Raw genomic sequence first — 13,679 nt, 5'->3', positions numbered from 1 at the left:
AATATGGCAGGTTGAAGGCTAATCTTAGAAACAGTTCCTGAACATATAGCAATGACGCAATTCCTTAGAGCTCTATTTATAGTAGCCAGCAAAGTGGAAAAAGAATGTTGTTTTCTCCATTAGATATTTACCGAGCAGCTGAGTGGGGTCCCAGCACCTCACAAGGTGCCCTGCGCATCAGCGGGGGCCCAACACCTTAGAGGATGGTAAAGAGTCTTTGTTGTGAATTTCAGGAAAAAACATTCAGGAGAATCAAAGCAGTTGGCGTGAATATATATGTACAGGCTGAATGTACAAAAAAAGATATCACAGACGGTGCTTTATATACCATTTTATTTTAATTTTCACAAAACCTACTTGCAATGTGATCCAAGCATGTGGACAAATTAGTTGTTTATTCTCTAGCTGCATTCACAAGATTTAAAGTCATTATGTCACTAGTGTGGAATGTAAAAAAGGACAAAGTAAATCCTTGTTCAGGGAAAACCTACACATTTTCGCACAGTGAAGGTATGTCCAGTGAATACAGTTATTTTTCTATTACGGTGAGCCAAACTTCAAGTTTTTCCTAAAAAACCAAAAATAAACAGGGAAAGGAGCCGCAAATGCAAAATAAGTTTTCCTGCAGTTAAGTCCCATCGGAGGCTGGAGGAACGGCTCCTTGGCCTCCATGGCTTTGATGTTTTACACAAATCAAAGCAGCACAAGCAGAGCTGAGGGTCAGTACTGTGGTTCTGTCCACCATGGTTACCAGAGGTATTTCTGATAAGTATGGGAATGGCTTCCTAAAATGACGACAACAGACAGACTGCACAGATATTGGTGAAACTGTACACTAAAAAGCTGTATTTACTATAGTAATCAGTCAGAAAGCCATGTAATTCCTTAGCATATGTATCTGTTTGTTCAGCCACTGTTTTAAGGAAAAATAGGGTGGAAGGTTTAAAACAAATGTACAAAAGCAAAACAAATTTTTCATAGCCTGTGCAGCAGAGGGAAATTACATAGGAGCATGTTTTAGCTGTTATCCGTACCAATTTGGAGAAAGTGCCTCAGTATCCATGAGACATACCCAGGAAGTACAGATCCCAGAGGCAGAGGCGTGTATGTTTCTTTGTATGTTAGACAGAGAAGGCAATAGCACACCCAGTGAACACGACACAAAAGCTGGCATAGGGGATTGAGGCGCTGTGGCAAGAGGATCGCGCCTCCTCAGACCAGGAGAGGAGGAGATGAAATGATCGTACTTCCTCAGACCAGGAGAGGAGGAGATGAAAGGATCGCACCTCCTCAGACCAGGAGAGGAGGAGATGAAAGGATCGTACTTCCTCAGACCAGGAGAGGAGGAGATGAAAGGATCGTACTTCCTCAGACCAGGAGAGGAGGAGATGAAAGGATCGTACTTCCACAGACCAGGAGAGGAGGAGATGAGAGGACTGCACCTCCTCAGACTAGGAGAAGATTGAGATGAGATGAGATGAGATGAGATGAGGAGACCTCCATTCCACACGCCACAGGAAGCCGACCTTTCGCTTTGCTTCCCGGTTGTACATCAGAGTCATTTCGTTTTTAGCTCCTCTCCTGCTATCTGGGAGCAACGTGAGCCCAGTGACAGTGCTGGTTACCTCTCCAGGTAAAATCTACAGGATTGCACGAACATAATCTTCTCTATACTGTATACCATTCATCAGCCCAAAGTCCTCTACATATAAATATCACAGTAAAGAATGTGCAAAGCAGGAAGAAATTTACAATATTTCTAATCTGTTTTTCCCCATAAATAATTTATAGCTATTTACCAGTATAAGCTAAAGTAAAAATACTTTAAACCATGGCTTCTGTTTAAAATTCACACAGCACAGGAACACAAATCTGCCCGGATGAGTCGAGACGGCCCGACTGCTCGTGGAATTCTCCTGTCCCTGGGTGTCCCCTAATTGTCCAGATCCACGTTCTCCAGGTGATCGGGGATGGGCAGCCCACTCAGCACGGTCAGGCACTTGTTCCAGACGCTAAAGACAGGGCAGACGGGCTGGGCAAAGGCGATGTCAAAGGTGTAGAGGTGCTGCGAGCTGACGGCGTCGTGGAAGGCCAGTGAGCCTCCGTCGTAGTCCAGCAGCACGCCCACGCGCCGCAGGTGTGGCGAGGGCTCCACCACCGCCTCCTTCCCGTTGTGCCGCACCAGCCAGGAGTTATTACAGCGGCACAGGACCCAGGAGGACGAGTTCTTGCCGACCCACTCGTGCTTCGGAGCTGATTTGTAGGCGATTCCCACTGCATACCTGCCAAGACCATGGGACAGTCAGAACCATTTAACCTGGACCAAACATGACATCAGCAACAAATTTTTCCTCTGCAGCCTAATTCAGTTCATGTCAAATTCTTGGTTTGCATGAACAATCAATGGCCCTTGGGTTTATGTTGTTTATGGAATCTGGTTTTTGGGGACAAATAAATGGGGAATCTTTGTGCAAAACCATACAGTCACTGGTCATGGCATTCATGTTCAAAATACATCTGCACCATAATGGTTAATAGAAATAAAAGAGGTAAAAAATTGGTCTCAGAATGGCTGGGTATCTGTCACAGGGCACACACACCAAGAGAAACTGGTATTAATGCCAATCCACCTAAGCCAACAGAAATCCTTCACACAATCACATAGAGACCATGGAAAAGTTACACAAACACCCACACATTCCACCCGGAGATCAAATCCCCAATGCAGGAGAAGGATATTACAGCACTGACCCCAAGTGACCCTCAAATCAGATAAAAAAAAATCAAAAACTGGTTACTCTAATGTGATGTGGGAGACCTTCTGTGATAAGACCCTGAAGGTTGCCGATAATTGTGTTGGTGTTGCCGGTGTTCCCAGAAGGAGGGGTTTCATCTCACAGGGTACCCTGGATATTAATGAGAGTCACAGCGCAGGCCTTGCTGGCAACTTCAGTCTGTATCAGGAACTAAGGAGGACAGCCGCGAGGGCTCGAAGCATTATGCACATCTGAATCTGTTCCTCGGAGACTTGCAGTCAGGGCGGGTGATGGAACGGTCCTTACAGATGACACTGCAGTTGTGACCTGCTGGGCCGGCTACTTTGAGCAGTTGTTTAAAGCTGATCCTCCAGCTAGGATGTTGGGCATCTCTGGGTCCACGGTTCCCGAGGCTGATCCTCCAATCAGCTGTGAACCACCCAATCTCACTCCCGGGTAGGGGAGGCCGCAGGGATCTGTGGTATCCGGGGTGAACTTCTCCAGGCTGGTGGTAAGGCTGTCCTCCAGGTATTGCAAGCAATCTTTGCTGCTCTTGTAGTCCCTATCTGGAAAGGGAAGAGTGATCGCCTGGATTGTGGCCACTACAGAGGGATAACACCGCTCTCAGTGCCGGGTAAGGTACTTCAAAGGGTCACCATTAACAGGATCTGTGATCACTCGCTTGCCTGTCAGCAACCGGAGCAGTCTGGTGTCACGCCTAAGAAGTCTAACACCGACTGTATCCTGACACTGAGGGTTCTCATTGAGCACAAGCGCAAATATTGGCAGAGGTTCGTTGAGGTTCCATAAAGCATTTGACTCAGTTGTTCTTTTCTTTTCTGCCCACCATCTCCCTCCTCTTCGGAGGACAACTTTATTTTAAATTAAAGTTACAGTTACTTTCAGTTGTTCAAGATGACCTGTGGGACATCCTGAGACTTCGTGGACAAGTTGCTGGATGTCACGGCCGACCTGTACACTGGTACTGTGAGTGCTGTGCACAGTGGGGGGAGAATCTCCGCATTCTTCCCAGTTGATTCTGGGGTTCACCAGGGGTGTGCTCTTGCTCCTACTCTCTTCAGTGCTTGTATAGACGGGGTGTTGGGCAGGGTCATGGGATCTAGCAGCTGTGGGGCATCCATTAATGAAGAAAGATTTACTGATCTTGAATTTGCCAATGATGCTATGATCTTAGTGGAGTCAATGGAGGCTCTGATCGGGGCTCTCGAGAGACTGAGAGAGGAGTCTGAGTGTCTGGGATTACGGGTGTCCTGGATAAAGAGCAAGATCCAGGCATTTAATGACTTCTTAGACACCGCCATCAATAGTGTGTCTGTTTGAGAATGTCGACCTTGTCGCAAGACTTACTTACCTTGACAGCAACATTCATGTCTCGGGTGACTCTTCCTATGAAGTCAGCGACAGATTGAGAGAGCATGGGGGGGGGGGGGTCATGAGGTCACTGGAAAGGGGTGTGTGGCGTTCCCGATATCTTTGCAAGAGGACAAAGGTCCAAGTCTTTAGAGTCCTGGTGCTCCCTGTCTTGCTGTATGGCTGTGAGACATGGATGCTATCCAGTGACCTGAGACGAAGACTGACTCCTTTGGTACTGTGTCTCTTCGGAGAATCCTTGGGCACCACTGGTTTGACTTTGTGTTGAATGACTGGTTGCTAGATGAGTCCCGAATGAGGCACATTACCTGCATTGTGAGGGAGCATCAGTTACGGCACTATGGTCTTGTGGTGCGATTCCCCGAGGGTGATCTGGCTCATAGGATCCTCAGTTTTGAGAATCCAAGTGGCTGGACCAGGCCGAGGGGACGCCCACGTAACACCTGGCTGTGTCAGATGGATGGCCATTTCCGGAGGGTGGGACTGGGCCGTGTGTCTGCCTGGGAGGTCGTCAGCTGGAATCCCGAGGAATTTCGCCATGTCGTGGGTGAGGCAATGCGCTGCATCAGCACATGCTCCCCAACCTGACCTGACCTGTCTTTACTTATATGTGTGTGATTGTGTGTCACAGAATATGTAACATTGTCCTGTTGAAATGCATATGTGCCATACAGAAAAAGTACAACTTTATACATTTTCAATCATTGTCATCAAAACCATAGTCATGGTTTACACTGGAAAATACTTAGAATACGCTGTTCTAATGACAATTTGGTTAGGTATTTTGACTATCTTGTTCATGAACAATGACAAAGACTTATCATTCTGGTGCACTGACAAGTTCATTCACATAAATATTTACTTTTGAGGGATAAACTAAAGATTTTGAGAAAGTTACAGGCTTTTGCGGGAAATCCATTGGTGCAGTTTGTACAATTTTTTTTTTTTGTACCAAAGCAACTGAGAAAAACTGCAAGAATAATATGTGGTTAACTGACTGGCAGATTGGCAGATATCTAGGTGTGGTTGCATATGAGCCTCCCGTTAAATGATTGGTAGATTGGCAGATATCTGGGTGTAATTAAATATGACCATCCTATTAAATGATTGGCAGATTTGCAGATATCTCGGTGTGGTTAAATATGAGCATCCTGTTTAATGATTGGTGGACTGACAGATATCTAGGTGTGGTTGCACATGAGCGTCCTGTTAAATGATTGGCAGACTAGCAGATATCTGGATGTGGTTAAATATGACCATCCCATTAAATGATTGGCAGATGCCATCATCAGCCCAGAAATCAGCTTCCATACCATGTGCTCCCACCAATCAGGGCCTCCCAGTAGTGCCGTCCGCTGTCGATGTACACGTTTCCGGAGACACCGTAGTTGCCTTGGCTGGAAAAGCGGTCTTGCGCGTGGCTCTTCTTGGACGATGTCTCCTCACGCTCCACTGTCAGGTTGTCGTGGGAAACCCTCAGCTTCCTGTGGGCTGACTTAGGGTCCAGTCTGAAGGGCTGACCTAAAAAGAGCCCATCAGACAGACATGCCGTTACACACAAGGCAGGCAGGTCGATATGTTCAATTACAGGTATGTATGTGGGTCACGCCACAATGCATATTACTGCAAACATCATTCATCAAAGTGTCACTGAAAACCCTGTTAACCCATATACTTCACTTCCTACCTGAATCGCACTATAATGTGCCAGAGAACAAGAAGAAGTCACATATAAAGATTCAGCTTACCAGAAGTAAAATGGGTACTCAGGTTAAATTTTCATTACTCAGATATTATCATTCATACTTTGCACTTTTAAGAAGTCAGATTTAGACAGGCTATGGAGAGAGAATGGTTACATCTGATGAGGTATAGAAGTGGGGAGAGGGCAACTACATGTGATGAGGTATAGAAGTGGGGAGAGGGCAACTACATGTGATGAGGTATAGAAGTGGGGAGAGGGCAACTACATGTGATGAGGTATAGAAGCAAAGAGAGACCAGGTACATGTGATGAGGTGTAGTAGTGGAGAAATGCCAGTTACATATGATGAGATATAGAAGTGAAGAGAGGCCGGTTACATGTGATGAGGTATAGAAGTGGGGAGAGGGCAACTTCATGTGATGAGGTATAGAAGCAAAGAGAGACCAGGTACATGTGATGAGGTGTAGTAGTGGATAAATGCCAGTTACATATGATGAGATATAGAAGTGAAGAGAGACCAGGTACATGTGATGAAGTGTAGAAGTGGAGAGAGGCTGGTTTCATGTGTCATTTCTACACAAATCATAAGAAAGTCTATTTTTTGTGCTTGCTTTTCTTCTTAGGATACAACTTCTAAGTCACCCTGGAAAGTAGCAGCAAAACATCACGCAGAAATCCAGAGAATCAATATTTTAAATTAATGTAATGTGAATATAATGTAATATATACAGCTCAAGCCTCAATACCAATATTGCAATGAATGTAATATTAGCCACTGAAGCTAGACATGTAACAGAGCTCTGGACTGTGTTCCAGTCTGTGGCGTGTGCTTGTCCTCCAGACAGAAGCGAGCGATCTCACTCACTGTTGGTCTTCAGAGTGCCCGGTTCACTGCTGCGACTGCCCGCCTGGTTGATGGCTTTGACGATGAAGATGTACTTGGTGCCACTCTGCAGGCCGTGCACCGTGTAGTGGTTCTGCTTGATGTTGGGCACGATCATCCAGCTGTCGGCAGAGCTGCACAAGCCTTCATGGCCGGACGGACACAGACAGGGAGAAACAGGTCACCTTTATTTATTTAACTCCGATGGCAAGAACTGACTGGAAGTAACATGCTAATACCCCCAGCAGAGCACAGCGTCGTTTTCAGCATTAGTCTGTCAGGTTTTTGTGGATCCCATGAAATGGTGCGTTTCTTATGTGCCAAGCCGACGCTTCCAAATGAGGCTGTTGCGTAATTTACCGTTTGCCAGTGTTAACAGTGTTTATTAACAAGGCAGGATATTTACTGGAGCAATTCAGAGTTTTGAAAAAAGACCACTGCTTCACCTTTTGGGATTTAATCCCAAAATGACCTAGTGACCCCATGTATGCTTCAGTGAACTTAATCAGTTCTATATACAGTTGATTTAATGTTCGTACTGTATTTGCTAGTGTTTAATAGGTATCAAATTGTTACTAATGAGTACACTTTGGAGTAATGATTTAAACGTTCTGTTTTATAGTCTTTAGTAGTACTGTACACATGCACAGACAGGTGCTTTAAAAAAAGAAAAAATCTTTATGTCTCAGTGAGAGAGGGATCTGTTCAGCTGAACTGTAGCAAGGATAAGCATGGACACACATAAGCATAGACATGCATAAGCATAGACACACATAAGCATAGACACGCATAAGCATAGACACACATAAGCATAGACACGCATAAGCATAGACACGCATAAGCATAGACACGCATAAGCATAGACATGCATAAGAATGGACATGCAGAAGCATGGACAAGCACAAGAAAAGCTGAGTCTCAAATCATTCACCGCCCCCCCCCCCAACAACATCAAAATCTGTCAGAGGAACAGTAAGCAGTCCATCAGAGGTAAAGCGTGACAGAGGCAGTATCTGAGTGCCTTACATACATTTACATTAGTCATTGTTATCATTTACACCTTGCAATTTAGTTAAAGTGATGAAATTAAGATAATGGTCAATAAATTGCACCCATAAAAAATTCCTATATGCTTAGAGTGGTATTCAGCATAATGCATAGTTTCAAAATGTCAGAAAGACCTCCTTGACGGGGTATAAAAGCAGGGATAAGGTCATTAAATGTTTAATTTTCACATAAATTATAAGGATATCCCTTCACAGTGCTACACCCTGTGTCATCTGTGAGTTTTTTTTCATCTAAGTATCTATGTAATCACTCATATGTACATGAGTATGTATGTGTATTACTGCCTACTGCTTACTTACCATGCTTACATGCTGAGGTAACATTTCTATGGCAGTGGTAAACAAAAATTAGATCAGGAACTAGAAAAAGTGGGGGGGTAGTGTTTGTCATGTGACCAGTTCTTGTGTGGCGACTGATCGCCCCCGTCTGCAACCCTGTTATCCTGACTGAAGCTTCCGGTCTCTGGACCCTAGAAGACTGGTATGTATTGCCTGATCTAGGTACTGGTCTCGCTCTTTTTCCCATTTCTGTACCCTTAGGCCTGTTTTTTGTATCGCGCACCATGATGCCAGAACCATTTCACATGGTCTCCACCGTCCACAAATCCACTGCCTGAGCCACTCCTAAAACCTATTATAAGTACTATTACTGGTAGCTCACCAAAGGTAAACGATAACATGTAATGCACATATGGCGCCAAACTTAGGCTAACGCCAACCTTCTACTTATTCAGTAAAGTATGATTAGTCTGTGCTAATCACATGTAAAAGTACAATCTGCTGAGGGCAGCCTGAAATGTGACCTCATTTATCTTGTGCCACAATAAAGAAATGGGTAGCATTCCCAACTTTAATGCTAGAATATTTGCTTTTTAATGAAAAAAATAAATAACCATTACACAAGAATTTCAAAATTCAGCGATTTTGTTACTGAGCTAATGTTTGTCAGTAGATGTTCAGAACAAATGTGAATAGTATGTAACTTATGCCTTGTTAGAGGCTGGCCTGTGTACTTACTAATGATGTTGGCCTGTCCTGTGAAAATGGCGTACTGAAGCTCATAGGAGACCACGCTGAACTCGTCGTCCGATGTCCAGTGGACAGTGATAGTGTCATACGATGCAGTGCAAAGCTCCTCCCGGATTCCAGGAGGATTCGGAGCTGCAACGGGAAACATGATACAAAATCTTAATTTGGTCATTAGTGGAATCAGAAAGTAGGATATGGCTGATGAAACTGATGCATCATATCCTGGGATGGCAAACATCACTTCCTGTTTCACACTCGGTCAGACAGGGGGAAGCATGAGGTCTGATATAGGGGATCTGGGTCTGATCGGCTTCCATTATGGTTGATCCATTTCTGTAATAGCCACACATTAAGGCCCAAGCTGGTTAGCTGGCTGTGCCCTGAACTGAGCCATCTGCCTCAGCACAAATGTAAAAATAAAAAAGGGAGGAACACAAAATCCTTGCAGAAAATGCCCCAGAATGCAAACATATCAAAGTCTGTTTATCTCAGTTGCAGCTAAAACCATTACAACATATTTGTCCTTCTGGGTCTCAAATCATTTCCTGGGTCATACTTGAGAAGAAACCACCTGGTGTGTTTTGCTAATTGACAGACGAGAAGACCTCAAGGGCATCTGGGATCATAGGTTCCAAATAGCGACCTTCTAATGAACTTCCAGTTATTTTCACATTACCAAGTTGGGTAAACTCCTCACATTCCGTATTGGACCTTTCATTTCCAAAGGGGTAGTGATACTTAGTTACCTGTAAGGTAATCCAGACACTCCAGCATCTTCTTCTCCCGGGAAAAGTCCAGCGCAAATGTATCAAACGTGTCATTCAGGTTAATTTCTGGTATCAGAACCTGAGACGACGTCATTGCCACGCATACCCTGAAAAACAGATACATTAATACCTGTCAGTTATCCAACTGATACACTTGATATCTAAATGATATACTTGACATTGGTTTCTTACAGAACATGAACGAAAACCATTTAGTTATATTTAACAGTTTGTTAAACTGTATAAGTATATTAAACAGTTTGTATGGAATAGCACAGAACTCCGCATTTTCTTTCTTTGAATTGATGCAGAATCTGTGTATTTTTAGGTTCTTCATGAACTCGGAAGGCCCATAGATTACCTCTCAGAGATGCTTCTGGCTGTCTGCAGGAAGCGGGCGTGGTCAGTCTCTTTGAGGGTCTGGTCTGCCTGAGCAATGAGCGAAGAGGATCTCTCGATGCACTGCTTGCAGCCGGCGATCTGCTGGGCCAGTTTGCGCAGCCTTGCCACCTGACAGAATCGGGGTGCAAACGTCAGAGTGGATTTCATCTGCAAGGATAATTAAATTCACAGGCTGGAAGCATTAGCACTGAAGATACTTCACACGACTTCTGGCAACAGAAATACAATCAGTTTCCAAATATTTAACAAGTTCATGTATTTAGAGTATTGCAGTCCATATTGTTGATTAAATGAAAGAAATACCACTTATAAAATGACTAGACATTTATAAATGAGCTATGGTTCTGGCAGCTGACACTTCAAACTCCATTTGTAAGGCCTGAGCTCTGTGAGCAGCCCCCACCCACAGACCGCAGTCACTGGGAGATGGTGACTGGGAGATACTGGGGGCTGGCAGGGTGACCCCGCTACCACTGCGAAGGAGTGGAAGCTGCAGGCCTGATGCAGGATTTACATTTTAAAAGACAGCAGATTTATATTCAGATCAAATGTAACATTTTCTTATTTAATACAATAAGGAATATAAATTAACGGAGTGTCTTTGGATGGGGAAGTCACCCCCTCATGTATCCTGTTTCCAGACAAACTGGCCGACTCATAAATCTCACGTCATCCACTAATTCCTAACGGTGACTATAGAACAATGGCATGTTTGACATTAACTCGGACGATGACAGAATACAGGCACTTGCTGTCTCCTCATCTAAACTCATTTATAGGCTGTCATACACAGCACATCACATACATAATAATGTGAAATTAGAGAATCCATCAGCGGAGAAATGACAGAACTGTTTCTGAAGAGTACCAGTGGGGAAAGGTTTTTAGGAATTAGATGCGTAGCACGCATACAAAATGCAAAGCCCTTGGATAACTTTCATCACATCAGGGAATACAAACGGATGACATCGTCCTAGAGAGGAATGAAAGCGCCCCCCCCGTCCTGTACGCTACTGCAGGCTGTTAAAGGAGACTAACGATGGTTAATCCACACGCTTTTGGAAATGGTTGTCCATAGTGTGGCTTATGCTGGAAACAGACTAATTCTGTAAATAATAATAATAATAATAATTATTATTATTATTATTATGAGTAATGAATTTAATAATATACTGAATAATACAAATTAGAAATTGGACAAGTTTGGATAAGTAAGATTTACAAAAAGAAGTGCTAAATGTAATGAAGTTCCTATGTTCATTATTCGTCTTCCCATTGCTCTTAATATGTTTTACCTTCATTGCAAACAAAGCATTAGCATGTCTGTAACTGAAACTGAAAAACAAGGTCTTCCAGTAGCCAGGCTTCCATATGCTAATCCAAAATAGCCCAGGTTATTTTTCCTGGTGCAGAGAAGGCCTGTCATTTTCAAGAATAGTTGCTCTTTCAAATGCCCGTTCACCTACCGAGATATATTGGCTACAATCTGTCCGTAAACATTTATTCAACTTCCCCTAAATGGACGTCAAAGGCACTTGGCCTTGGGGTAAAGTCAGATAGTCAGACTGATCTGTCTACCCTAAGCGTGATCCACAAATAGCAGGGGGAAAAAACCGGCGTAAATATTCAGGTTTCTCATGCATATTACAGCATTAGGCAAATCTCGTTATTTTCTGTCTGACCTAACCGAGAGCAGTGCTGTCAAAGTGATGAAATGAGGTTACAAAATTGAACTGGAGCATTAGTACACTGACACAGTTGCATTTTAACGATCCCAGACATTAGAAGTCAAGAACCAAAAGTCTGAGTGCAGCTGACATCAAAATAGGAATTAAAATTTCACTGGTATAAGATTTATAGCTTAATATGAGATCTGATATATGGGATGTCAGCACAGATTCACAAAGGCATACAAATCTCAGTGGACATGATACACATAAAAGTAAGACTGTACCATTTTCAATCTGCTAGTGATACCAACTAGCTGAGTAATCTCTATTGAGGTTGTTTCACTAATTCTGGAGATTGACAGTCACAAAAGAAGTCTAGTATTTCCCTTCTGCTGTTCCAGTGCCTTACAGTTGCTTATAAGCAAATTATTGTATGTTTATTCAGATGCTTGGTGTATGTGATGCTTGTCTGGGGGGCAATCTGATTTTTAACATTTAGGCCAATACCCCATTGAACGTACACAGCACATATATGTAGTGGGTTCACAGAAAGGTGTGTGGGCTGTGTATTTCGGCACGGGATGCAAGCAGATTTCTTCTTTCACCATTTACTGGAACGGCCACATGGCTTGTCATACAAGACCAATGAACTTCCTGTTTCCTGCTTCCTGTTTTCCCCTTTCCTTTTTTATCCAATCAACATTCTCTAACCTCAAATAGGCAAACAAATACATAAATCCCACTAAGCAGATTCCAAATAATGTTAAATAAGTAGATAACATAATTCAGTAAGTTCAACAGTTTCTACTAAAATAATCTTACATGTGTTTTCAGTCAAAGCTTTGGGTGATTTAACTCTTTTGCTCACGGAAATCTATTTATTTTACTTATAAAGTGCAATTACCTCATTTCAATATGAAATGGAAAGCCGTGCTTCAGTATACTACAGTACCTTGCCTTCTTTGATTTTTGCCCCAATTATTTGCCGTCTCTGCTGAATGACGTCAATCAGAACATCGCATTCTTCAATCAGCTTGCTCTCCTGCCTTGAAGCATTTACCTGGTGAAGAAAACAATTGCCTTATTGGCCATTCATCTAAAATGTGGAATCCGGTGAAGTGGGTATGAGCTACATGATCTAAAGGCTGCTCCCATTCAATTTTCATCATCTGTCATTGGCTAACCAAGTCAGTATCTACTTCCTGTTTTATGAATGAACATTTTTCTGCAAAGAAGCAGGAGAAGTGCTTGCCATTGATGTCCAAATAATATCTAATCACATGTTGAACAAGGATTCTTGGGCAATAACTGAGCAAACACTCCAAGTTAAACTAGCCACCTACTGATATGTGACAGCAGTTACTTGATGGTGTGGGAAGACAGGCTTTCCAGCTCTGCAGGGTACAGCGTGAGCACAGTTCCCTGATCAGGTGGATCAGATTTTTCAGTGCTGGGACATGAAGAGATTGGCCTGCGAGTTGGCCTGCTGGTGTGTGGGACTTACACAAATACTGACACGAACGCGCACACACACAAACCCGGAGCCATACAGAGGAGCAGCCTGCCGGCGAGAATGAGCATCACCGTCAACCGGCTTTTTAAATATTATCACTACAAGTGCTGGCCCAAATTAGTCTCCTATTTCTGCTTACTTTGAATGACAGCTCCCTATGGCTGGAAAATATAAACCTGAATTCTCAATAGTAAACAACTACAAGACAGTTTGCCTAACTGCATGAGATGCATTTTCATTTAAACTTCCTAAAGGTATATTTAAGACTCACATTCACAATCACTGACACTGGACACAAACAGCAGAGATAATAAACTGCAATCTTCTTACCTCCACATTCTGGCACGTTTGGATTAACTTGCCCATGAGATTTTCAAGTTCATTGTTCCTCTTGATTAAACTGCTGAGGTTGGAGTCCAGCGCTTGCTGCACAGAGAGCAGAGACGTAAGAGAAGCTGTTTTCAAAGCTCTTTAGTTTTATGCATAGAAATCATGA

General features: G+C 43.3%; 1 protein-coding gene across 1 annotated transcript in view; it reads right to left on the bottom strand.

Moving 5' to 3' along the window:
* Positions 1-316: 316 nt before the first annotated feature.
* LOC111851504 (E3 ubiquitin-protein ligase Midline-1-like) overlaps positions 317-13,679 on the bottom strand; it is a 35,742-nt gene continuing 22,379 nt past the window's right edge. The window contains exons 3-10 of the mRNA XM_072700578.1: positions 13,514-13,609; positions 12,623-12,730; positions 9,960-10,108; positions 9,578-9,705; positions 8,820-8,963; positions 6,718-6,879; positions 5,462-5,669; positions 317-2,282 (exon numbers count right to left, since the gene is read on the bottom strand). Of these exons, the coding sequence (XP_072556679.1) occupies positions 1,934-2,282; positions 5,462-5,669; positions 6,718-6,879; positions 8,820-8,963; positions 9,578-9,705; positions 9,960-10,108; positions 12,623-12,730; positions 13,514-13,609 (1,344 nt within the window). The 3' untranslated portion in view covers positions 317-1,933. The remainder of the gene's footprint in view (positions 2,283-5,461; positions 5,670-6,717; positions 6,880-8,819; positions 8,964-9,577; positions 9,706-9,959; positions 10,109-12,622; positions 12,731-13,513; positions 13,610-13,679) is intronic.

This window comes from Paramormyrops kingsleyae, chromosome 16 (genome assembly GCF_048594095.1).
Source record: "Paramormyrops kingsleyae isolate MSU_618 chromosome 16, PKINGS_0.4, whole genome shotgun sequence".
NCBI lineage: Eukaryota > Metazoa > Chordata > Actinopteri > Osteoglossiformes > Mormyridae > Paramormyrops > Paramormyrops kingsleyae.
This window is presented reverse-complemented; position numbering and strand designations above follow the sequence as displayed.